Here is a 27,046-nt window from a genome sequence, read left to right as displayed (position 1 = left end):
TTTACTTTATAAACTTTAAAAATTTTAAGAATGTTTTGACTCTGGTAGTAACACAAAACACAAACATGTACAACTGTACAAAAGTATTTTCTTTATATTCTTATTCTATAGGTTTTTTCTATTTTAACTTTTCTTTTTAAACTTTTTTGTTGAAAACTAAGACACAAACACACACATTAGCCCTGGCCTAAGGTATGGATTGTCAATATCACTATCTTCCACCTCCACATCTTGTCTCACTGCAAGTTCTTTAGGAGCAATAACAGGCATGGAACTGTCATATCCTATGATAACGATACCTTCTCCTGGAATACCTCCTAAAGGACCTGCCTGAGGCTGTTTTACAGTTGACCTCAAATAAAATAAGTAGAAGGAGTATACTTGAAAATAACTCAAAAATATGGTATAGTAAATACATAAAGCAGAATACAGTCATTTATTATCAAATATTAGGCACTGTACACAATTGTATTGCTATACTTTTATACAACTGGCAGCCCAGTAGGTGTCTTCAAACCAGCATCACCACAAACACATGAATAATCTGTTGTGCTATGGTGTTACAATGGCTACGATATCACTAGGTGATAGGAATTTTTCAGCTCTGTTTTAATCTTACGGAACCACCATTATATATATGGTCCATTGTTGACTGGAAGGTCATTGTGTGGTACATGACTATATTTCCAGGCTGGGTTGCAGGGAGAGGTACACAGAGATTCTTGGGTTAAGAAATCTTTAGATTCTCATCTTCTCTTAAAAGCCTAAGATAATTTTCATACAACCAGTGGTCTCAGGCTCCAGACTCTAGATCCTTTAAATACTATAAATAATTTATTATATACAAAAATAACCCTCATTTAATTTTAGCTAACTTTTAAAGCAGTCCTAGCAATTCATCTTTTGTTAGTAGCTATATATAGGGAATGCCTTTGTCAAAAGGAAAATTACTGTGGTGTCTCAGCATAACCAAGGCATTTGATCACTGTGTTCAGTAGTGATTTTAGAGTGATACTGTCTGATAGGTGACTGATTTTTTCTTTAAGGCTTATTTCCTATGATAATAACAGTTAATATTCTTATTTTTACTAGATACTGTTCTCTTTGCTTTATGTGTATTAAATTATTTAATCTTCTCAGTAACCCTATGAGGTGGATACTGTTAACTCCTTTTTACAGATGAAGCTGAGGCAGAGAACTTAAGGAACTTGCCCAAGGGTACACAGCTAGTGTACCTTAAGTAGGTGATTATGGAGCTAGTATACCTTATGCAGGTGATCTAGATCCCATATGTTGTCTCTCTCCATCTCATGCCTTTGTCTGTCATCTCTGTCATAAGGAAATGATTTGGTTTTCTAAGTATTTATAAAGTATAAACTAGGGCATTGTGAATTTGTATTAATTTTAATTTTGCTTTCCATCTTCTTTTTTCTTTCTCAATTATTACTATAGGTCAGTTGCTGATAAAGAGGCCATTGCAAATTTCACAAATCAGAAGAACATCAGCAACCCACCTGATATGTCAGGGTGGAATCCTTTTGGAGAGGATAATTTTTCTAAGTTAACAGAAGAGGAACTATTGGACAGAGAATTTGACCTTCTAAGATCAAGTAAGGGACACTTGAAGGCTTATTTTGCTTCACAGTAAAATAACAGCTCTATTATTATTCAGCAAGGCCAAAGACTTTTGAGAATGTATATGGGAAATTCTTTTTGTGCATTTGAGGGCAAAATTCAGGCCATCTTCTTATACTATCAAATTATGTTGTGTGCATTAGAAATCAGTTACCTGATAGTAGCTATTAAACCCAATATTGCTGATAGTATGCTAATATCCTAAAACTTAAATATTGCATATCTATGAATGTTAAATTCAGAATATCTCCAAAACATGGAACATTGATGTTTCAATAAAAAGGGAGACATTATTATTTTGCCTTAGTAATGATTGTGCAACTCTGTTTTTCTGCACACTCAATAGAAAATATTGTGGGTCTGAGATGCCCTTTGAAAATGCCTGAAAGAAAACGTGGGCTACTACATTATGTTAATGTTTTGTAATGCCCTTTTAATGAGCAGTGGCATAAAAGGGCTGCTTTGTTGTCCTGATATGGCAAAAATTAAATAAATTCTTTTTCACTTTAAATCAGATATCTCAATGTTTTTACTTGGAATCATTGCTTTTCTTTGAACTACCTAATATATGTCAAGCTTCGCCACACATTTTAGAAATGTCCTGTTTTTGAAAGAATGATGCGAGTGTTTTGAGTAGGTCGCAAAATAGGAGCAAAAAGCTCACTTCTAGAGTATGTAGATAATTTTCAGGTTTCTGAGGCTTGTGTGTGTGTGTGTGTGTGTGTATGCAGGTGTGCACACAAAACAAGTGTGTTTTCCCCTTCTGCATGTGAAAAGAAGGTCTTAATAGTCCCTAGTTTGTAGTTCCTAGGTCCTATTTCGTTTAGGTAATTGGCCTTATGAGAATGTTTAATAGATGAAATGCTTTGTTCTGAATTGGTATATATTTTATATAAAATTCCTGTAAGAATAGTTGTTTGGGATTTAAATTTGTATTTTACATATTGGTTATATGAGTATGAAAATTGATTAAATGCGATATAAAAATACGTTTTGAACTATTAATAATGGTTTCTTAATAAAACCAATCATATCTTACTAAAACAATTTTTTTTTTAAATCACAACTTTTTTGTTTGGCATTTTCCTAGAATTTATGTTGAGTAGGCCCAAAAGCAAGAGTTTTTTTTTTTTTTTTTGAGACTGAGTTTTGCTCTTGTTGCCCAGGCTGGAGTGCAATGGCACGATCTCGGCTCACTGCAACCTCCGCCTCCTGGGTTCAAGCGATTCTCCTGTCTCAGCCTCCCTAGTAGCTGGGATGCAGGCATGTGCCACCATGCCTGGCGAATTTTGTATTTTTGGTAGAGACAGGATTTCTCCATGTTGGTCAGGTTGGTCTCAAACTCCTGACCTCAGGTGATCTGCCCACCTCAGCCTCCCAAGGTGCTGGGATTACAGGTGTGAGCCACCACGCCCAGCTCTTTCAGAGTGATGGAAGGGGTAGATACAGGGTGTAACCAAATCATTATAATTTATAGGACTATATTTAAAGCAAAATATATTAATTTTAATGTGTACTGACCAGGGTTTGCTAAATTAGTATTTTCAACTGCTTAGGTAAAAAATTATTTTTAAAAAATGAATTTATGAAATGGGTATTCACATTATTTTGTATCCTATAAAAATGTGTTATTCTAAGCTTCCTAGAATTTGTAATGACATCAAAGTAGTTTTATTTACTTAGCATAGGCAAGTGACATATGAATATGCCTATATGTATATAACTTCATAAAAATTGGGTTGAGTACGTAAAATTCTTAAGTAGCTATTTTTAAGAATAGCTTAAAACTTCATGATCAGATAATGTGTGAATTTTAAACTTCATGATCAGATAGCATTTGTAAATTGTGCATGTATCTGTGTACACATGTGTATGCCAAAGAGAGTTCAGACTTTGCAGTATTAATTATAGAAAGATACTAAGTTCCAAAGGAAAGTGCAGGAGGAATTTTATGTGAAGGTTAGACTTGGAGCAACCTTAGCCATTTGGAAAAACACATAGATGGTCCATGAGCTACTGAAATTATTGTCACAAGTCTGATGCACTTAATTTGGCACACAGTACCAGAAAACATAAATTTTGATCCCTGGCAATGTTACTTAACTAGGTTGTAATCTCAGATAAGTCACTCAACTGCTGTCAGTCTCACTTTCACATTTATAAACTGGCGATAGTGATGCCTATTTCATAGGGTTGTCCAGATAATTAAATGATGTCTTTAAATCTGGGCACTCAATAAATAAATGCCACTTTCCCTTTTCTCACTTTCTGTATAAGCCTTTATGTCATGATTTAAGAGGTTTTTAACTTTTAGCCAGCATTTAAAAATTATATTTAAATTATCAGTTTGTCAGTGGTGATGTAACCGTCAAATTAGAAGGGGCTTTGTGGGCAAACACATCAAAAGCAGAAGTGACAAATGATAGCAAGGAAGTTGATGGAAAAGTGTCTGTTTTTCTCTTAATAATTGATATTCATTGTTCAGTAACTATTTTGGGGTCAATGAACCCACTCTTTTAGGGTTCAAAAAAGTGAAATGTCTTTAATAAAAAAGTTTGTAATTACTATAAAGTTGTAATATAAAATATAGTTTAGAAAGATTTCCTCTCAGAGTTTAACTTAACTGTAAAATGTAGTCATCTTTAGCACTTCTTTCAGAAGCAATAAGATACCTAATATTTGATCTATTTGATAGAGTTTATATTATATTGATGGGCAAAAGAACTCTTTCAGAACCTTAAGAGTTTATTAGAAGACTAATTGTGCAATGAAAATTGATAGTTGGTCATTATATTAAACTTTCTTAAAGTTTAATAACTCACTTTTTTGAATTCCGCAATAGTGGGTTCAATGACTCCAAAAATTTGCCCATCAGTATAATACAAATCCTGTCATTTTCCAAAGTGAATAAACTATTGATGCAGTTGAAATGCCATGTAGGATATTTGTACCCTTTTCCTTGACACAGGTATTAACAATTTTCCAAAGTCTTTTCTAAAATAGTTTATATTTGGTTTATAAAACACTTTCCAGTGAGAAACTGAAAGCCTTTATATGGTCCTTAAAAGTAGAGGCATTGCCAGTATAATGATTATTCAGAATAATACTTTTCCATTTGGGGTTTTATTTTGAAAATGATTCATGGTTATTTGTTTAAAAGCAAAAAAAAAGGAAAATATGCTGTTTAGAAAATATTTTACATGTATTATCCAGAAAGTAATTTTCAAATCATAATAGTATTTTGAGATATCAAAATTCTAAAGTATTACTAATTGATAACGTTTTTTAGTGATCTTTAAGAAAACAGTTGATTCCATATACTAGGCAAAGGGATTTAATATGTAAAATAAACTAGATTCTTCTTGCTTTCACCTTCACTATAAATGAATACCATTTATGGTTCAGAATTGTTTTACCTGTTCTTAATTTTAGTAAGAAGAAAACATTAAATCAAATTTAAGCATTAATAATAAAGCTTGTCTGAATGATATTTTTAAAAATTTAAGTTTGTATTTTTACTTTTTTGTACCAGAATATCCCGATTAGTATGTAAACTTTAGCAATTTGTCATAATATTTTAGTATCTTAATATTTAATATGACAATTTAAAATTGTCATAATATTTAATACATTAAACTAATTAGAACACAGATGCTTTGGGGAATTTATAAACTTGTATTTGTGCAAATAGTTGTGTAATTATACCTGTTAATTAAAACTATTTCTTCATGAAATACATTTCATTTATTGATGGTGGATTTTTTCTGCTTAAAATTGGATCAAAATAACTAAAAGGAAAAATAGAAGATACTAAAGATATTGTGATTGCTTTATAAATTCCACTGAATGTTGTTGTTTCATCTATGAAGCCACAGAATGATAATGGCTATAAGCATCTGAATCTATAGTTTATTGTAAAATATTAACCCTCATCTTTTTTAGCAAATTCAGAACTATTACTGTTCCTTCAGTGCAGAATAACAGAACTTTTCAAGTATATTAGACCAGTTTCAAGAGTATCACATGACGACTGTACTTTTAAACCTTATTCATTAACCTTTTAGCCTTTTACACCATTATCTATATTACCAGCAAAATTAACTTTGTAGACTATTTTAATTTTGTGATGATATTATGGAATATACTTTGATTCTAAGATTTTAAAATCCTGTATATCTATCTGTATCAATTAAAATTCTTGAAAAGAATTTTAATTCTTAATTACTGTCTTTATTCACCAACATAATTCTTTTGTGAAGGCAGGAGGTAAGTTTCTTATATTGGATAATCAAGCTTTGTTCTAATCTAAAGAAAACCAGTCATTTGAAAATGTAATTAAAAACATTTTAGGGATGACTATGTATTTACAAAGTAGTTCTACATAACCATTTCATTAGATTTTATTTATAGGTAATTAATAATTACAAAATTAATGTGTATATTTATTTTGTATTTTGTGTCCTGAGACCCACATTTTCATGTGAACTTTAGAAACATAAATGATTTTTTAAAAATTCCATTGAAAAGTTGATTCTGCATTTTGTGGAACAATAACGTTCATTTTACAATGAATTTATTCTGATTCCTATTTTGAAATAACTGGATAAATGAACTTTGCATAGAGCAAAGTTCTTCTATATTTTTACTTATAGGGACCCCTATATAAAAACAAGTTCACCCCTACATGATAATGTGTATAGTTTTGTCATAATTTCACAGTACTGTTTATATACTTACCATAAATTTACCACAGACTGATGGATGTAATATACCAGTGCATGAGAATTTAAAGAACCTTAGTGATAACTTCACAGTTTTATAAGCTGGGACTTATTAGTATAGTAGTGGTTTAAATACGTCGAGAGGGCCGGGTGTGGTGGGTTCTTGCCTGTAATTCTACTACTTTGGAGGTTGAGGTGGGAGGATTGCTTGAGGCCAGGAATTCGAGACTAGCCGGGGCAATACAGACCTTGTGTCTACAAAAAATTAAAAAAATAAAATTAACCAAGTGTGGCGTGCCTGTAGTCGTGGCTACTCCAGAGGCTGAGCCTTGGAGGCAGAGGTTGCAGTGAGCCAAGATCATGCCACTGTATCACAGCCTGGGTGAAACAGCAAGGCTCTGTCTCAAAAACAAACATGCGCTGAGAGGCTGGGTGTGGTGGCTCATGCCTGTAATCCAGCACTTTGGGAGGATTGCTTGAGTCCAGGAGTTTGAGACCAGCCTGGACAACATAGAGCTTGTCTCTACAAAAAATAAAAAATTAGCTGAACGTGGTGGCCTGTGCCTGTAGTGCCAGCAACTTGGGAGGCTGAGATTGGAGGATCGCTTGAACCTGAGAGATTGAGGCCACGGTGAGCCATGATCATGCCACTGCACCCTAGCTTGGGTGAAAGAGTGAGACCCTGTCTCAAAACATAAAATAAAACAAAAATAAAAACAGAGAGTATGTAAAATTGCAGATTCCTAAGTTACTACTCAGATAACTTGATTCATTAGGTCTGTGGTAGGGTCCAGGTAACTACATTTTATACAGAAATCCTAGCAGTTATGATGCAGATGGTTGAGGTATAAAGTCTGTTTCTAATTCAGACTTAAATACTTATACTTTTGGTCTTAATTTTCAGGAATGAGGGCCCTTGGATATTGACATGCTGTCGTCATCACTCTGAGTCAGTCTCTTCCATTTGTACTTTCTCACCCCTTCTTTTCTCTGTCCTCAGTGCTTTATACACTGGAATTTGGGAAATGGAGAAGAGTGGGGGAGTCCAGGAGGATTCTGATACAAGGCATAATTACTGGTTTTATAGTTATTCCATAAATGCATTCAGGGCCTGAATAAATAGGTAACCACATGTAATCTCACTCAGTGAATCTGAATCCTCTCGTTAAGGTTTGATTGCAGCCTCCCACCACAATAAGTTAGGGACCCTTCGTTATATAAATTATTGTTCAACCTTTTGCAGAAAGATGTTGTGGGACTGGCTTCTCTTTAATAGGTGTTTTGACAACAAAATAATAAAAAGTTTTTAGTAAAATGAGCATTTGTTACTGATTTCCTACATTAAGTATACAGTTAGTACCTTGAAAAATAATACCCAAAATAAATTTTCATTGTTAACCAACGCAGTGTTGGATTTGAAAAGAGCACTTAAGTTTAGGAAGTTTTGTTTGTTCATAAAACAATTGTCAGATGTATTTAGTAACTCAGTATTAGTGCCTCCATAAAATGTGTGATAGTGTTTCAAAAAAATTTTAAGTAAAAATTTAAACAATCCAAAGTTTGATATAGATACTGCAGAATTCATGTTTACTGTAAAGGCTGGTAATTGTACCTATTGTCATAAAGGTTTTGAAAGAATTAGTTGCCCATAGGAGTAGTTATATTTAGAATATTGTAGACTCTAGGGCCTTGTTTATTCAAGAGTGTACTTCTTGGACAGCAGTATCAGTATCACTTGGGGGCTAGTTGAAGTGCGGAATGTCAGGATCCTCCCCAAACTCATTCCATCAGAGTCTACATTTTAACAAATCCCCAGGTAACTGAAATGTACATTCAATGTAAACAGCACTGTTAGAAGAGATGCTGCTTGAACTTGGGGCTTTTTGCTTCACTCCAAAATTGAAAGTCGTTTTTAGGGAATTCCAGTTCTACTTGGGTTCTGCCTCCCCTACACTGCAGTCCCTTAAAACTCAGTTGAAACCAGTACAGCTTACCATGGAGTTCTTGGAATATAGGTCAGTCTAAACATGATTTGGATTTTTTCAAATGGCTGTGGACCAAAGGTCTGCTGGTAGAAATGCTTGAAATGTCTGGAAAGGAGGTAGAATGAGTCTCAAATAGAATTTTGATTGCCAAGAATCGGAGGCTAGAGAGACATCCTACAAAAATCAGGAAGTTCTCAACTAGTATGTGTCTACTATGTGGAGAGATTTTTGTTTGTTTTAGAGACAGGGTCTCTCTGTCATCGAGGCTGGAATGCAGTGGTACAATTTTGGCTCACTGCAGCCTCAATTTTTAGCAATATTTTTGAGTTTTTAAAGTAATGTGTTTGTTATTGACTGTTATAGAATATTGTGAAGTTAACATTCTGTAAAGATCGGGAGAGATCCAAATTTCATTACATGCTTGCTGAAAAAAAATCAAAAGACCATCTCTCTGTGTTGCTCAGGCTGGTTTCAAGAAATCCTCCTGCCTTGGTCTTCCAGATTATAGGTGTGAGCCCCCATCCCTGACCTATATGGAGAGTTTAAGAGCAGGGAAAAGATAATCATTACTAGGGAGTCAGGATATATCAACTCAAATACACTGGGCCTCCAGCTCTTTCTCTTCCCAATTGTTCTTTCCTAGGTATTCACTCCCTTGCTTCCTTCAAGTCTTTTCTTACCTAGTGACTATTAGAATTACTCTACTACTAAAACCTCTACCCATTCCCTGAATTCCTGTTACCCTGCACTACATTTTTCTCTATAGCTTTTAACACACCATATACATTTCTTATTATGTCTATTGCCTATTATTTGTTTTTCCACACCAGCATATAATCTGCATAAGGTCAGGGGTCTTTGTTTTGTTTGACATTACATGCCAATTGTCTAGAATAGTGCCTGGCACATTGGCACACAGTAGATACTCAAATTTACTTGTTGGGTCAGTCAGTAAACTCTGTTTTTATGTAAGTCTTTGTGAGTGTGTGGAGGGGCATGTGTGTTTGTGTGTGCGTGTGTGTGTGTGTGTGTGAGAGAGAGAGAGAGAGAATGGTTTGATAATACAAAGTAGTATGAAAAATGAACAAAAAAGTAAAATATAGTGAATTTTTATTGCTATTGAGAAGCAAGATTTACCTACTTTATGGATGAATGACCATTTGCACGATTTTTTCTAAATTTATTTTTGGAGACAGTCTGTCAAATATGTCTCTTTTTATTTAGCTGGGTTTGAGTTCAGGCCCAATATATTAAAGTTGAGGACAAGTAGTATTTAAATGAACCAGAGTAAGTTTATTATTAGGTTAATTGTATTTAGTGAAACCTATCATGGATTATATTGTTAAACTTGCTTTTGCAGCAATAAATATGTATTAAATTCAGGACTACTCCCTAATACTTAGAATGATAGATTCTGAACCTAATATTTTTCAAAAAGGCTGGTGCTTTAATTTTCACTTTTATTTATGTTGTATATCACTTTTTAATTTAAAGATCATTTTTATTTCATTTTTTATTTCGTTTCATCTTATTTTTGCAGATAGGCTCGAGGAGAGAGCATCCTCAGATAAGAATGTAGACTCACTTTCTGCTCCACATAACCATCCTCCAGAAGATCCTTTTGGTTCTGTTCCTTTCATTTCTCATTCAGGCAAGTTACACATGTAACATCATCACTATCGCAAATAAAACACACCAGAACAACAGCAAAATTTTATAAAGTGAAAGTAAGACTCTGATGTTAGCTACAGAAAGTAGAAAATATTTTAACCTTTAGCTATCCTACTCTCCTTAATGATGTTCTTTGCATTGAGTTATTATTCAGTTGTATCTTTGCCAACATAGAAAAATGCTGATTTATGTAATAGAAACATAACTGCTTCTTTTCATCTTCATTATTGGATACTATTGAAAAAAATATTTAAAGATATTTTTATACTTGGCTTTTGCTTAAAAATTTGATATTTTCCTAGTTTGTACATGCTCTCTTGTAGATGCATCTTAAAAGTCTTAATAATTTTGTATTTGTCACAATCACTTTGTTTTAGCTACTCTTTTCTTCTTATATCCCTGCTTTTGATTCAATCCAGAATTTAAATATTGATGTTTTTCACTGTTAAAAGTTTTCAGTAATAATTTCAAATTACCCAGTTAACACTTGGAAGATACTAGGATGGAACAGGATCGTGCATTGGCATAAATGAATTTTCATGTATGTATGGTTATAGTGGAAAAAAGAGTTTTAATCTGGGCACAGGGAAATATGTTGGAAGAAATAATGCTTTATTAGAAATTAAAAGTTTAATATATTCATGGTAACTGTCAGCCATGTTCTTCAGTTCTGTTCCTTTTATTTCTCACTCAGGCAAGTTACATATGTAACACCATTTAAAAACTACAGGAATAACAACAAAAGAAAACTTACAAATGTAAAGCCAAAATAAGAATTGAATGTTTAGGATTTCTGCTGAGTACATTGAACAACTTTTCAACATTCAGACTTGTTTGGTTATCTAGGATATACAGGATAGTAAACAAGATTGTTTTTCATTGCTTTCACACTCCATATTTTTCTCTTTGACATGTATTAAAAACAGTTCCCATTCTTGCTATTTTCTGCTTACTGCTTTCAAGTTTTCTTTTTCATAAATGACATAATTAACTGGAGAACATAGCTTACTGTGTCTGTTTACTTATTCTGCATAAATGTGTTCCCTTATACCCCCAATACCCTGGGTCATGGACTTACTACTTTTTAAAATTATAACAACTCAAAATAGTCTTTGTAAGTTCTCAAGAACATAGTATTCAGTGACTTGAGATACTGATCTATGTGTGGCAGAAAGCAGTTTCAGTACTAGCTGTTTTACATCCTCTGGAAGGAATTACATTATCCTTTTCAGGTTTGCATGGACCTATACAACTACTTGCTCTTTAATAGCATATGAGAGAACCCTGGGGAAATGAATAGTAGAGTTAGGAGAACTGAAGTAAATGTCAATGATTGGTCTTTTCTCTGGACACCCTTATTTTGAGTTGGCTTAAAGATTTTGTGCTTCGCAACATGTTCACATATTTAAGCTTGATTGCTGCTATTTAACTATTTACTATGGGTATTTATATTAGATTTTACGCTTATTGAGGGTGGGAAATATGAATTGTCTATCTTTGAATCCTGCCCAGTATCCAACCCAGTAGGTACCTAATACTGTTCATTGAATGTACAAACAAAGTTATGACTATCTGTAAAAATTCATATTCCTTAGATTTAGGACAGTGACCTTAAAAAATGCCCATTAATATAAATGCTACCTTTTAAAGAAATCTTTTTAAACAGTGTGAACATAAACATTGGAATGATTTGGTTACAAAAAAATTTAAGTATATAGACTGGAATAAAGGAGAGTATGGTCATAGGAGAAATGCATCTCTAGAGAAAGAAGAAAAAGTGATCACCTTGCAAAATTAGCACTGTTAATTTAATATATATCAGATCTAAAATATATAATTAAGTTAAAAAATCTAATATGTTGCTACTTATAAAGCTTTGAAATACTTTGTCTGTATAATTTTTAGGTAAAGTATTTGGGGGCATTCATTTTTCTTTAATAGCAGAATAATTGAGCCTACTGAAACAAAAATTAACCTCCCTATAAGCTTTAGGAAAAAGTTGGAAAAAGGAGTTCTATCCAGTGAAAATACATTCTACTTGCGTTGTGAGACTGAAAAAGCATCTGGAGATTTCTAGGACTAGTACTTAAGAAAGGCAAAAAACTACTCCCAAGTATATGTGTATATATACAATACAGAATGATAAGTATATGTGATAAACCATCTTATTTGAATTTGAGGGTTGACAATTACTAAACAATTTAATTTTTAGTAAACCATATAGAGAATGCTACTTGAGAATAAAATGAATTTAATTATGCTGCAGAATGCTTATAAGAACTTAAGTTTTAAGTCTAATGCTAATGTTCATGTAAGAAGAACCACTGTCCTGAATCTAGTGTTCCTTACACTGGTTTTATTAGGAATTGTGCTCTTTTTATTTTAAAAGAAAAAAGTTTTTGTGAAAACTTTTAATCTCATCTTTGATACTGTAATAGATTAGTTTATACTTTTTTTCTGCAGTTTATCATAATCTTACAAAGTAATTTGTAAATTGAAACTTTATTAAAGTATATATATAGTTTAAAAAGTCAGATTTAACAAGGTTTGAAAAAAAAAAAAATCACTTCCCTCCCTGCTCCCTGCCAGTCCCCTTCCTCTACTTAACTCTTTAGAAGTAATTTTTCACTTCTGGCATTTTAATATATCACGCTAATTATGCTATTTCTTACCTCTGCACTTTTAAAAACAGTATCTGTGAACTTTCTGTTATGGAAAATGAGATTTTTTTGTTTTGATTTAGATATTTTATAGTTTGTCCACCTCACACATACACAACCATGCGCGCGCGCGCACACACAAACACACACATGTGTTCTTTCCTTACATCCTTCCAGCATGTTTTGGACACAGTTTTTGGTTGAATCAGTGTTCAGTGTCTACATTTTTTTAATATGTAAATATTTGTCACCACTGAGGTTTACTATCCCATGATCACATTTCCTGTCCTTGTTTTTCCTGGAGTTAATTACTGTGTTTATAATTACTGTGTTTTTTGTTTGCTTAGTTTTTTATGTACCCTATCATTGATTAATCTCTGTTTAGAAGTGTAAATTTCCTCCCAGTTTAAGGTGACTGGCATTTTCATTCTTCATTTTATCTCTCATAGAGCTCTGCAATCAGAATTGGTTGCTTTCTGGAGCTGCCACACACTTATAATTCTAGTATTTTCCCCACCAATCTTTATGGAAATTCCTGGATCTCTTCTCGTCCTTTTTCTTGGTTTGTTAGTAAAGCAACTCCTCTAGTTGTTGCTAGAGAAAATATGCATGAGAGGAAGTTTTAAGCTTTGCTGCCTGGGCTGGGTGTGGTGGCTTATGCCTGTAATCCCAGCATTTTGGGAGGCTGAAGTGGGAGGATTGCTTGCTTGAGGCCAAGAGTTTAAGACCAGTCTGTGTGACCTAGTAAGACCCTGTCTCTACAAAAATAAATAAAAAAGAAACTTTGCTGACTAAAAGTTTGTATTTTCCCTAAACTGATACCTGATTGATAATTTGGCAGGGCAAATAATTTTAGGTTAGATACGATTTTCCCTGTGAGTTTTAAGAGGCACTCCTTCATGGTATTGTAGCTTCTCATATTTCTGTTGAGAAAGCTGATATTACTGTCTTTTCTGATATTTTATGTGTGAACTGTGGTGGGTTTCTTCTTCTTCCTCTTTTTCTTATTCCTGCCTCCCCTTCCTCCTTTCTGGCCCCACCATGAACATTTTTAGCATGTGTATTAACTTGTTCTGAATATTCAAGATGTTGTACCTTTTATTCATTGTGCTGGGTACCTTACAGGCCTTATTCAGTCTGGAAACTTAAATTTTCTTGCTTTATATGTTTTGGTAATTTTCTTTCTTCCTCTTTCTATATGTTCTTCTTTTAAAATCAGTCCTCTTACTTACAAAAGGATATTGTGCCTTTTGGATTGAACCTCTAATTTAAATTTTGTTCCCCTCTGTTTTCTAGCGCTTCGTCTTTTATATTTGCATCTTAGAAATTTCCTTGGCTTTATATTACAGACATTATTTCTAATTGCAAATAACGTATTATTGAATGCAATGTATTTTAATTTGTCTTAGGATACTTTGGTTTTGCACATTTTCCACACGTTTTCTTCACTTTTCTTTATCTTTCACTCTAAGAGTTTCAGCAAATTATTGTAAATTATTTTCTTCCCAGAGAAGGTAGCCTTAAACTGAGACCTGAAGGATGTAAAGAAGTTTGCTTATTAGATACAGTGTTTTCCAGGCTTGAGAAATCCTTTAGTTTGATACAGATTACTGAGTCTAAAATGTGATGGAGAAGTGGGGGAGGATGAGAATAGTGGCAAATGCCAAACCAACCTTAAATTTCTTGGAAACACCCTAGTTGACCACGATTTCTTTTATAAAAAATATATTGCTGTTTTCAGTCTTTAAAAGGATTTTTTATTCATGAAGGATATTGAACTTTGGTTTTCTTTTTTAGACTTTTGTTTCAGAGTTATGTTGGTCTCATAAAATGAGTTGAGAAATGTTACCTCTACTTTCTGTAAGAGTTAGTGTATGATGTGTATTTTTTTCCTAAATATTTAGAATTCACCTGTGAAGCAAACTGGGCTTCAATTTACCTTTGTGAAAAGGTTTTTAATTACATATTTAATATCTTTAATAGTTATAGGGCCGTTTAGATGTTCAGTTTTCTTACACTGTAAATTTTGAAATTTATATTTTTAAAGAAATTTGTACATTTCATCTGAGATACAGGGTTTTATTGACATGAAGTTTTTAATAATGTTCCAGTATCATCATTTCAAAATGTGGAGGATCTATTTTGATATTCCTTTTTTTATACCTAATAGTAATAATTTGTCTTTTCCCCTTTTTATCAAACTTGCTAAGGCATTAATCTCTTTAAGGAACCAACTTTTGACTTTATCTGGTCTTTATTTATTGACATATGCTAAAATTTTTATGTTTTAAGAGATACTGCAGTGAATATTTTGCAATAAAGAGGCACACACAGTGTTTTGTTTTTTGTTTCCCAGTGCATACGAAAGTTACATTTATGCTATACTGTAGTCTGTTAAGTATGCAATAATATTATGTCTAAAAAGTATATATACCATAATTTAAAAATAACTTATTGATAAAAAATGCTAACGATCATCTGAACCTTCAGCTGGTTGTAATCTTTTTGCTGGTGGCGGGTCTTGCCTCAGTATGGAAGGCTGCTGACAGATTAGGGTGGTGGTTGCTGAAAGAAGGGGTGGCTATGGTAACTTTTTAAAATAAGACAATGATTTAAGTTTGCCAAGTCAGTGGACTCTTCCGTTCATGAAAGACTTCTCTGTGCATGCAGTGCTGTTTGATAACAGTTTTTATGCACAGTAGAACTTCTTCCAAAATTGGAGTTAGTTCCCTCAAACCATACCATTGCTTTATGAATTATGTTTATATAATATTCTAAATTCTTTTGAATCATTTCAGCAGTGTTCACAGCATCTTCACCAGGAACAGATTCCATCTCAAGAAACCACTTCTTTGCTCAAGGATAAGCAACTCCTCATCTGTTCCAGTATGATTACGAGACTGCAACAATTTAGTCACATTTTTAGTTTCCATTTCTAGTTCTCTTGCTCTTTCCATGACATCTGCAGTTACTTCTTTCAGTGAAATCTTAAACCCTTCAGAGTCATCCATGAGGGTTGCAGTCAACTTCCAGAGTCCTGTTAATGTTGATATTTTGACCTGTTCTCATGAATCACAAATATTTTTAATGAAATCTAGAATGGTGAATTCTTTTCAGGTTTTCAGTTTTACTTTGCACAGATTCATGAGAGGATTCACTATCTATGACAGTTATAACCTTATGAAATGTATTTCTTAAATAATAAGACTTATCAAAATGGGTCCTGCTTTGTCTTCCAGGCTGGAATGCAGTGGCATGATCATAACTCACTGTGGCCTCGAACTCCTGGGCCCCAGTGATCCTCCTGCCTCAGCCTCCTGTGTAGCTGGGACTATAGGCATGTACTAAGACACCTGGGAAATTCTTTAAAGTTTTTCTTAGTGTTCGGGTCTCAGTATGTTGCCCAGGTTGGTCTTGAACTCCTGGCCTCAAGCAGTCCTCTCACCTCAGCCTCCAGAGTAGCTGGGATTATAGGTGTGAGCTACCACATCCAGCTAATAAGACTTGAAAGCCACAATTACTCCTTGATCCATGGGCTGCAGATTGGATGTTATTTTAGCAGGCATGAAAACAACAGTAATCTTCTGTACTTCTCCATCAGAGCTCTTGGGTGACAGGTGTATTGTCAATGAGCAGGAATATTTTGAAAGGAATCTTTTTTTCTGAGTGGGTTTTTTTGAGTGGGTTTCAGATATTTAGTAAACTATGCTGGAAACAGATGTGATGTCATCCAGGCTTTGTTGTTTCATTTATAGAGCACAAACAGAGTAGTTTTAGCATAGTTCTTAAGGGCCTACGAGTTTTGGAATAGCAAGTAAGCATTGGTTTCAGCTTAAAGTCACCAATTGCACCAGCTCCTAACAAGAGAGTCGGTATGTCCTTTGAATCTTTGAAGCCAGACATTGACTTACTTTAGCTCTGAAAGTCCTGGATGGCTTCTTCCAATAGAAGGCTGTTTTGCCTCTACTGAAAATCTGTTGTTTAGTGTAGCCACCTTCATCAATGGTCTTAGTGAAATCTTCTGGATAACTTGTTATACTTCCTGCGTTATCTTGTACGTATATGTTCTGGAGATGGCTTCTTTCCTTACAGCTCATGAACCAACCTCTGCTAGCTTCAAACTTTTCTTCTACAGGTTTCTCAGTTCACTCAGCCTTCATAGGATTGAAGAGAGTTAGAGCCTTACTCTGGATTAAGGCTTTGGCTTAAGGGAATGCAGTGGTTGGTTTGATCTTCTGTCCAGACCATTAAAATTTTCTCCATATCAGCAATAAGGGTGTTTTGCTTTCTTATCGTTCATCACTGATGACTGGAGTATCACTTTTTTCCTTCAAGAATTTTTCCTCGGCTAATGGTGCAAGAGGCCTAGCTTTTGGCCTATCTCAGCTTTCAGCATGCTTTCCTCTCTAAGCTTAGTCATTTCTAACTCTTGATTTAAAGTGACAAATGCATCTCTTCCTTTCACCTGAACACTTAGAAGCCATTTTGGGGTTATTAATTGGCCTAATTTCAGTATTGTTGTGTCTCAAGGAATAGGGAGACCCAAGGAAAGGGGGAGAGATGTGGAACGACTGATCGGTGGACCAGTCAGAACACATATAAACATTTATCAGTTAAGTTTGCTGTCTTATATGGGCTCAGTTTGTGGAGCCCGAAACAATTACAGTAGTAACATCAAAAGATCACTGATCACAGATCACCATAACAGATAAAATAATAATGAAAAAGTTTAAAATATTTTAAGAATTAGCAGAACGTGACATGGAGACACCAAGTGATCACATGCTCTTGGAAAAACGGCAGTGATAGACTTGTTCAACATAGGCTTGCTACAGAGTTTTAATTTTTTTAAAAAGGCAATTTTGGAAGTGCAGTGAAGTCTGCCACAATATAAAAACATACACCTGTATTTAATTTTACACTGATCTTTTTAAAGCATAAGGTTTAAGGTACAGATGTCTCTTCAAACACTGTTTAGCTGCATTTCACACATTTTGATGTGCTGAATTTGCCACATAGTTTATAATTTTTCTGATTTCTCACAAATTTCAGAAAGTGTTTTGATTAAAGGTTGAAATCCCAGAGGGTTTAGGATAAATTTTTAAAAAATAATTGACATTGAGGATTCCCTTGGAGTAAATGATACTAGAAGAAATAAAAGAACTGACACTTAAAAAAAGAGGTAACGAAATAAAAGTTGAAAGTGAGACTTGGGGAAAAAATAAGAAGATGGATCTGTAGATTTATTAATGAAAGTTGGGATGTAGATGGGAATTTAGCTCATATCTATTGTTAAAGAATAAAAACCATCAGAACATTTTATGGAGCAAAAGGACTATAATATCATAGCCAGTTGTACTCTACTCTAATTTTTATATGAACACAGTTTTTATTGTTGTTTTTGAAACAGCATCTTGCTTTTTTGCCCAGGCTGGAGTGCAGTGGCATGATCACGGTTCACTGCAACCTTGAACTCCTGAGCTCAAGCAGTCCTCCCACCTTAGCCTTCTAAGTAGCCTGGACTACAAGCACAAGCTACCATGCTCACCTAATTTTTTAATTTTTAGTAGAGATGAGGTCTTGCTTTGTTGAACAGGGTGATGTTGAATTCCTGGGTTCAAGCAATCCTACTGCCTTGGCCTCCCACAATGCTGGTATTACAGGCGTGAGCCATTCTGCCAAATCCAAATACAGTGTTTAATTAATTGAAACATAGGGTGCTTTTAATTTTCTTTCCTTACCTTTATGAATCTATAACCTAACTTTTTTGCAGCCAAGATTATAAATGACATTCATTTTTCTCACAACTAATAATCCTAGTGTCACTACCAGAGATTGAATATTGGGCTTGGTGAGCCAATGATCAAACTATCAAATTTGGCAGTTTTTTATACAATGCCTATATTATGATAAAATACTCAAAGCGTGTGTATTGAAAAAGTAGGGATCAGAAATAACATTTAATTGTACTTATATTTAAAAATTATATGAGTAAATTCTTGAAGTTAAAATTATCTGGGTTCAGTTTAAGGTCTATTGTTAGCGTTTGACCCAGGCAAATCACCTACTTGCTGTGTATATCAGTTTCCTCATCTATAAAACAGGGGTAATATTCCATAACATGTGACTCATAGGGTTTTTAGTGATTAATAAGAAAAATATTGGTGAAGCACAAAAAATGCCTGGCACATAGTTTTTCAGGAAATGTTAGATTTTGTCATGATTATTATATATGGTGAATGCAGTGCAGTGAGATCTCAACTATCAGACTAATATGTCCACTTGATTTTTACAAATGATTTACCTTTTTAATTTTATGGGAATTTCTAGAAGCTGTTAAATTTTTAATGTTTAAACTTTTTTATCACAGTGTTTCTTTGCTACTGCTTTTGCAAATCCATCAAGAAGAGTTTGTAGTATTTTAAATAATTCTTTATTGAATATCCTTACACATGAACATTTGACACATGACATTATTCCTAGAGGAGGACTAATGGCCAACAGAATGTACATTTACAGAATGGATTTATTGCTAGATGGGCCTACAGAATGAATACACTGATTTATGCTCACACTGGAAGTTTTAAAAAAATTCTCATTTACTTGGGAAGCTTAATCTTAGAGTTTTGATAGTTTCCTCTGTTGAAATACATTGCTTGGGGGAAAATGTACAATGGAGCTGGTAAGTAAATACACTTTAGTATGATTATATATATATAGAGATATATATATATACTGCTTAAAAAAAAACTTTTACCAATTTATGCCATCAGCAATATCTTATGCTAATTTTACTCCATATTTTAAGAGCAGCTTACGAATAAAATGTTTTTTGATTTTTTTTTTTTTAAGCCTTATTTCTGGGAACTTACCTTAAGAAAATAACATAACATCTTGGGGAAAAGTGCAGCTACAGAAATGTTCAGTACAGCATTAGTTGTAGAAACAAAATTTAAAGCACTCTAAATATACAGTATTGGGTGAAATATTAAATTATGGCTTATTTAGTAACTAAAATTTAATGCTGTTTTTAAAATGATGGAAGTGAAGATTATGTAGCAATGTACAAATGTGTCTATGCTATAATTGAATTAAAAATTTATGAAAAATTAACTATATCATAAAACTTTGAATAATGTGGGAAAAACACAATCTCATTACATGAATACAGCTATTTGAATTTTGAAACATTTACTTCATTTTCCTTGTAGGTCTATTATTTATACTTGTTAAGTATAGTGTATGTAAAACTTTTTGATCCTTTTTCTTGCTGCTACTGTGTTTTCATAGCATTTTTTATAGCGCTAAGTATCCTGCCGTGTACAGATAATTTCTGTTTTAATTTATATTTGCATTGGTGCCTCTTATTTCTTCTACCTTCTAATTTCCCAGCCTTGATTAATATGAGCATAGTCTCAGAAGTTAATTCAGGAACTATTTCTATTACAAGATAGAGTTTTACCTGAAAATCTAAAAGGATTGTTATAAAGATTACAGCCCCTGCCTCTCAAGGACTTCGAGATTGGTTAGGTTGAGAGAGTCGTGAAAACTACATGCAATTAAGATGCAAATGCTACAGTAGATAAATTATTCTGTTGGTGCACAAAGGAGAGAGTTGCTTTATTCTGGTTGAGTTGGGATTGGGAAATGAGGAAAGCTTCATGGAAAAGATGTTACTTATGGTAATCCCTGAGAAATGAATGCATGTGAACTTGTAGGAATGAAGAGGGCATTCAGAGCAGAGAGAACAGTTGTGAGCAAAGTTCTGAGACAATTCAGTATGTTCAGAGAATTGCAGGTATTTGAGGATGGCAGTATTAGGTTTGGTGAAATTCCTCAACGCTCCCAAAGACCCTAGACCCACCCCGTGGGCTTTATTATCTAATAGGATATTAAATTGAGTTTAGGATTGGGAAACATTACATTACATATAGCAAATATTTGTTGGAACATAACATTTACAGATTGTCAGTCCAAATGCTGGGCCATTTTATAAGCTACAATGAGGTATTGTTTATTTTAGATTCTAGTATATGATTCTTGAAGAACTTCAGGATGTTAGCAATAATAGTTATGATATATTGAATTAAACTGGAGAGGTTGGCAGGGGCTATCATGTTGTGGAGACAATGGAGGCAATAGTTAGAAATGGAAGGACTTTAAACAGGAAAGGAATATGATTAGATACACAGTCTAGAAAGATGAGATACACAGTCTAGAAAGATTATCTAATCATATTCCTTTCCTGTTTAAAGTCCTTCCATTGGGTGATTGGGTGACAGAGCAAGACTCCATCTCAAAAAAAAAAAAAAAAAAAAAAACCATCTGGAGCAGTGCTCCTCAAAGTGTAGTCTGCAACAACATGACTACAGCAAATGAGAAATAACTTTATATGTATTGAATCACTTGGACAATGTGAATTGGGAATTAATAACAAAAATAAGAAATAAACCTATTGTTTCACTACTTCACAGTGTGAGAAGTAGTGATTAAAAGATTATTGCAGCTGGTGCAGTGGCATGTGCTTGTAGTCCCAGCTACTCGGGAGGCTTAGGCGGGAGGACTGCTTGAGCCCAGTAGTTCTGGACTGCAATGCCCTATGCTGATCCTGTGTCCGCACTAAGTTTGACATCAATATGGTGACCTCCTGGAAGCGAGGGGGCCACCAGGTTGCCTAAGGAAGTCTGAACTGGCTCAGGTTGGAAGTGGAGCAGGTCGAAACTCCTGGGCTGATGAGTAGTGGGATCATGCCTATGAATAGCCACTGCGCTCCAGCCTAGGCAACATAGTGAGAATCCTTCTTTTAAAATAAATCTATTGCAAAAGACTCCACGCTTGAAATGACAGCCTGAGAGAGATGAGAGGGACAGAATATATAGGATTTAGTAACCATACGGGAGGGAGCAGGGGACCTTGAAGGAAAGAGAGGAACCTAAAATGATTAGCAGACTTTTGGCAAATTTGGTGAAGTTCTTTTCTGGAAAGGGAGAATATAGGGTAGGTCAAAAAGAGTTCACATTCACATAGGTTGAGTTTGAGTTGTCTGTAGGGGCATTGGAATCTTTTTAGTAGGAATTTAGACACAAAAGAAGACATCCAGGACAGAAATCTTGGCCACCAGGTTTACCATAAAGTGGTAGTTCATGCCAGTTAGAAGAGACTAGAAGAGGGATGAGAAGAAAATTCAGGTTAATTCTAACAGTGAAGAGGCAAGACAGGGGATTAGGAAAAGATATAGAGGAAGAAGGACCATAGAGACAGGAGAAGTACAGGAGAGCTGAAGAAAGAAAATATATATATATTTTTTCCAAAGGATTGAGCATATCTTTTGAAATGGTCACAGGGGTAAGGTGACTGGGAATAGTCCTTTAGATTTAGCATTTAGTAATTATTTAATCTTGGTAAGAATAATACGGTTGGTATCCTGATTGCAGTGGATTTGAGAAGTGAATGGGAGTTGAATAAGTTGAGCAACGGATTATTCTTTCGAAGAGTCCAGCTTAAGGATTCGAAGAATCCTTAATCTTAATTAAGGATTAAGAGTCTTCCCTTAATCCTTACCTACCTACTGAGAACAGAGAAAGGTAGGTAGGTAAGGATTAAGGGAAGAATTTAGATTTTACATGGGCAAGACAAAATTATGTGATGTGGGGGTGTTTATATATACAGTTGACCCTTGAACAACACGGGTTTGAACTGTATGGATTCCTTTATACACCGATTTTCTTTCGCCTCTGCTATCCCTAAGACAGCAAGGACAACCCCCATTCTTTGCTCCTCAGCCTACTCAGTGTGAAGACGATGAGGATGAGGACCTTTATGATAATCTACTTTAACTTAATTAGTAGTAAATATATCTTATTAACATTTTGTTTTATCTAACTTACTTTAAGAATATAGTGTATAATAATAACATTCAGAGTATGTATTAGTTGACTCTTTATGTTATCAGCAAGGCTTCTGGTTAGCAGTAGGCTATTAGCAGTTAAGTTTTTGAGGAGTTGAAAGTTACACATGGATTTTTGACGGTGGTCGGAGGTTGATGCCTCTAATCCCCTCATTGTTCAGGGCTCAACTGTATATAGAAAGACTGAAAGTGAAAGAAGGAGAAGGATTAAAGAACAGTATTCTGGAGAGAGAAACTCAGTAGCACAGTTGGAAAAATGAGTGTCTAACAAGACATAAAAATTTTTCTCCTTGAGACTGGGAACAGCTGTAAATAGGTTTGTGATAGGAAATTAAGGATAATTCATATATTCACAATCTGGTACAGTCAGCTGGCCTACCTTACTTTGGCCACAAAGAATGATCTTTCTGATTTATTTGTTGCCTTAGTTTATGATATCATTTCCAGACTTTTAGGAAGATTAGCGAATATAACATTTTGGCAGACCATGTCTTAAAATGAATCAAGTCTAGTTTTTTCTCTTCTTAATTTTAAACATTGATTTCTGGGAAAGTTAAATTTATAATGATCCATTTATTCAAGAATCAAATAGTTGTATAAATAATCTGCTGTATGCAGATGTTATATTTTATTCCATAAGTTGATATTTTAATTATCATGAATTATATTTACCTTTTATGTCAGGTTACAAAACTGATGTTAGTAATGTAGTTTATCAGAAAGACCATTGACTTTGGAATTATAAAACCCTGAGTTAAAAATCTTAGTTCTATCACAGATTAACCATTTGATATTGAGTATTGGCAAACTTGTTTTCCTTTTTTGAGATAAGAGTCTTGCTCTGTTGCCCAGGCTGGAGTGCAGTGGCATGATCATAGGCTTACTACAGCCTCAACCTCTTGGGCTCAAGCAATCTTCCTCCCTCAGCCTCCTAAGTAGCTGGGACTATAGGTGTGCACCACAATTCTCAGCTATTTTTTTTTTTTTTTTGTAGAGACTAGGTCTTACTATGTTGCCTAGGCTTGTCTCAAACTCCTGGCCTCAAGCAATCCTCTCACCTCAGCCTCCGAAAGTTCTGGGATTACAGGCAAGAGCCATTGTGCCCAGCCCAAACTTCTTGTAAAATATATCTTAAATTGAAGATAGTACTGGCTACTTGATAAGATAATTGAAAGGATTAAATGAGTGACTATTATGCTAGTGTTCTCTTCTGAATGAAACCATTAAAATATAGAACCTGTTTGTGAGGATTTCCACTACAAGTATCTGTTTAAAATAGTGCCATTCCTATTTTCACTAAAGGATTAACTACCAGTGTTCATTACAGTATACTCATAAAAATCATATTTAAAGCATGGTATTCATTCCCTTTCCTGAAACCCATTCTGTTTCTTCTCCTCAGGGCACTGTTTTACAGTTAGTTTGTATACCAACATAGGATAGGTGGCTCTGTGAATTATACAATGTAGTGTGGACCACCCAATTTTAATAAACACCTACAACTTCTAAAACGTAGTGTTCTTGAAATTCTAAAATTGTATTTGAAGAGTTTTAGTGACATGTAGGCCATATTAATTAGGTCACTGAAGTTTTAAATTTCTTATATTGCGTTTAATTTTTAATTAGGTTTGGTGAACTTCCTCAATGCTCCCAAAGACCCTAGACCCACCTCGTGAGCTTTATTATCTAATAGGAAGTTAAACTGAGTTTAGGATTGGGAAACATTACATTACATATAGCAAATATTTGTTGGAACATAACATTTACAGATTATCAGTCCAAATCCTGGGCCGTTTTTTAAGCTACAATGAGGTATTGTTCATTTTAGATTCTAGTGTATGATTCTTGAAGAACTTCAGGATGTTAGCAATAATAGTTATGATATATTGAATTCCACTCTATACATAGAGTAGAAAATGAGGCTCAGTAAGGTTCAGTGACTTGCTTAAGCTTACACAGTTTGTAAGTAGGAATCTGGCTTTGTCTTATTCTAAACTCTAGTCTGTAAATAGCAAAACAAAGCATTAATCTATTTTAAATAAAAATTTATATTAATACGAGAACATAATGGAAATGTCAGTTTTATGGCATTTTTCATCTGGCTGGGAAATACTGTTCACAACTATTAGGATTCTCTTCTTATACTCAAACGCTGTCATTTGGCCTGCCTTCTGAGAAGCAGTACAAATTTTGATAAAACCTTCTCCTAATCCACTAATCCTTGGGACTAACATGGTAAATTGCTGGGAGATGATGGCAGGCAGTATGCTGCCAATTCAAAGTGAACTTTAAAGTCTTACAGCCCCTCCCTTACACCCTCAATGATGAGACAACAGAAGGCATGTAATTACAATAGAAGTTTCAAGCCATTTATCTTCTGTAATCTGACAGCTAAGAAAAGAACATCAAAACAAAATTTCCTTGACACTGGAAGCTTCTTATATGATTAAAAATGTACCACCTGTTTTATAACTAGAAGAACTGCCCTCTAAAAGGAAACCTGATTCTAGAAGAGTGGTAGTATGCATAGTATGATGCAAACATGCTTCTCTCTTCACATTGGATATTTTCTAAATATTTTGAATTTTTTGGTATAGTTTATAAAGGTTTATTTAAGAATATATTGCAATATTTGTTTAAAATAGTGTGGCATTAACTAGGATCTCATTCTTTTTATGAAGTATTTGTTTAAAAAAATGCTGTAACAAATATATGAAAATGTAGCCTAAGAAATGTTTTAGGCATTGACTACAAATTTTAACTTTTGAGTTTAGAATCCTTATTTGGACTGTGCAAGGCTATGAAGTCTGAAATTTTAACACCAAGGTATTGTATAGCATACAATACCTTGCTGAATGAATTCATTGTCAAATTTTAACACCTTCATAAAAGGCCTAAAATTAGCCTTTTATGAAGGCTTATAAGCACAGAATTGGTAAATTCATGTTCTTACATTTATTTGGTGAATATAAGCTTGTTTTTCAAAATTATCCAATTGTTATTACCTTGGTCACTCATTTTCCAGATCACTAGAGTCAGATTAGCATGTTTCTGAATGCATAAATGTACATAATTATTTCACAAATTTTTAAGTGAATAAGCTTCTTGAAGTCGTCAGGTATTGTCTTACTCATCTTTGTATCCTATACGGTACCCTGCTGAATGAATTCATTATCAAAATACACATTCATAATCTAACACACACTCCTACCCAATATTTAGTGAATATTCACTAAATAAAATGAATTATATTAAGATCAGCCCTGTCACGTAAGTTCTATTATTGGCTCTGTTTTCTGGATGAGAAAACTCAGGCTTATTTGGATGTTTATCTCTCATAAATTTTGTAAAGTTTATTCTTTTGTTCGTTGATAAAGCCTTATAGTATTTATAGAACTTAACCCTACAGAATAAAAAAAATAAATAAATAAAAAATAAAAAAAAAAAAACCTCTATAATACAGGGTACTCATCATACAGGTTAAACAAAAGAGTCTTCATCCTGTTCGTGACTTTTATTTTTCGGGTATGGTTTTTTAATGAGGATACAAAATAAATGCAAGACAAGTCTGTGTTTGTATTTTGTAGTGTGTTGGTGATAAACTATGTTGAATTTTTGCTGGTGATAATATTCTACTGGTAATTTAATTGTAGAATTTACAGATGAGAGTTTTAAGCCAGTGTCAGCAGAGAAGTCATTATGGCTTTGATATATAGCCTTAAATTTGGGCAGGTCTCAAATTTCTTATGTATAAAAAAAGTTAGACTAAATCTCCCAAAATCCTTTCTTACGCTTTCACGATATAATTGGAGCTATGAAAGAGTATTACGGCCACCAAAAGGAAAAAGCGCAAAGAGCTAAGAGAAATCCAAGGACTGAGTTTTGAGTGTTAACAGTGCATATTTTTGAAATGGTAGGAAGTCATGACAGTGAACTAACATGGAAAACAAGGAAAGTTTCTGAAAATGTGGTTAATAAGATTGAAGAGAAAAAAGCTCTAAGAAACATCATAGTAAACCTTACAGAGCATTTTTTGCCCTAAAATGTTGTGGGGGCCTAATAGTAGGGAGATAAGAGGTAATACATGAAAAACCCTTGGCACTGTGCTTCAAGATATTAGTTCCTATTTCCTCTGATTCATTTCTGATTCAAGTACCATTTGTGTCCTCTTGACACTTACTTGAGTGGTACTTCATTGCTCAAACATTTTTTGCAATACTTGTAATTTCCCTGAGAGACTATTTAGAAGCCACACAAGATAATTTAAAACTTTATAACCTATCATTGCTGTTCTTAATAAATTGCACAGATCTGCATTATCTTAGTCACTCACCTTATTCTCAGAATTTGGCTCTGAATGAATTTTGATGGTTTCCAGCAATCAGACTCAACCTGAAAAGATGAGGATTTGCTCTCATTTTCAGATAGTAGAATTCAACAGAAATAAAGAATTGAAAGAGCACTGCA

The 27,046-nt window shown here is 34.0% G+C and overlaps 1 protein-coding gene across 4 annotated transcripts in view; it reads left to right on the top strand.

Annotated features, from left to right (window-relative positions):
* Positions 1 to 27,046, top strand: part of BMP2K (BMP2 inducible kinase) — a 144,388-nt gene that overhangs the window by 105,692 nt on the left and 11,650 nt on the right. For 3 of the 4 annotated variants that reach the window (XR_002733691.2, XM_023222475.2, XM_023222474.2), the window contains exons 14-15: positions 1,453 to 1,610; positions 9,882 to 9,992. Coding sequence is in view for 3 of the 4 variants with exons in the window: in XM_023222475.2 (XP_023078243.1) it covers positions 1,453 to 1,610; positions 9,882 to 9,992 (269 nt within the window). In the remaining variant the exon portion in view is untranslated. The remainder of the gene's footprint in view (positions 1 to 1,452; positions 1,611 to 9,881; positions 9,993 to 27,046) is intronic. The other variant, XM_023222476.2, reaches the window with a different exon arrangement.

This window comes from Piliocolobus tephrosceles, chromosome 3 (genome assembly GCF_002776525.5).
Source record: "Piliocolobus tephrosceles isolate RC106 chromosome 3, ASM277652v3, whole genome shotgun sequence".
Classification (NCBI taxonomy): Eukaryota; Metazoa; Chordata; class Mammalia; order Primates; family Cercopithecidae; genus Piliocolobus; species Piliocolobus tephrosceles.
Note: the sequence above shows the minus strand (reverse complement) of the source record. Positions and strands in the feature narration are given on the sequence as shown.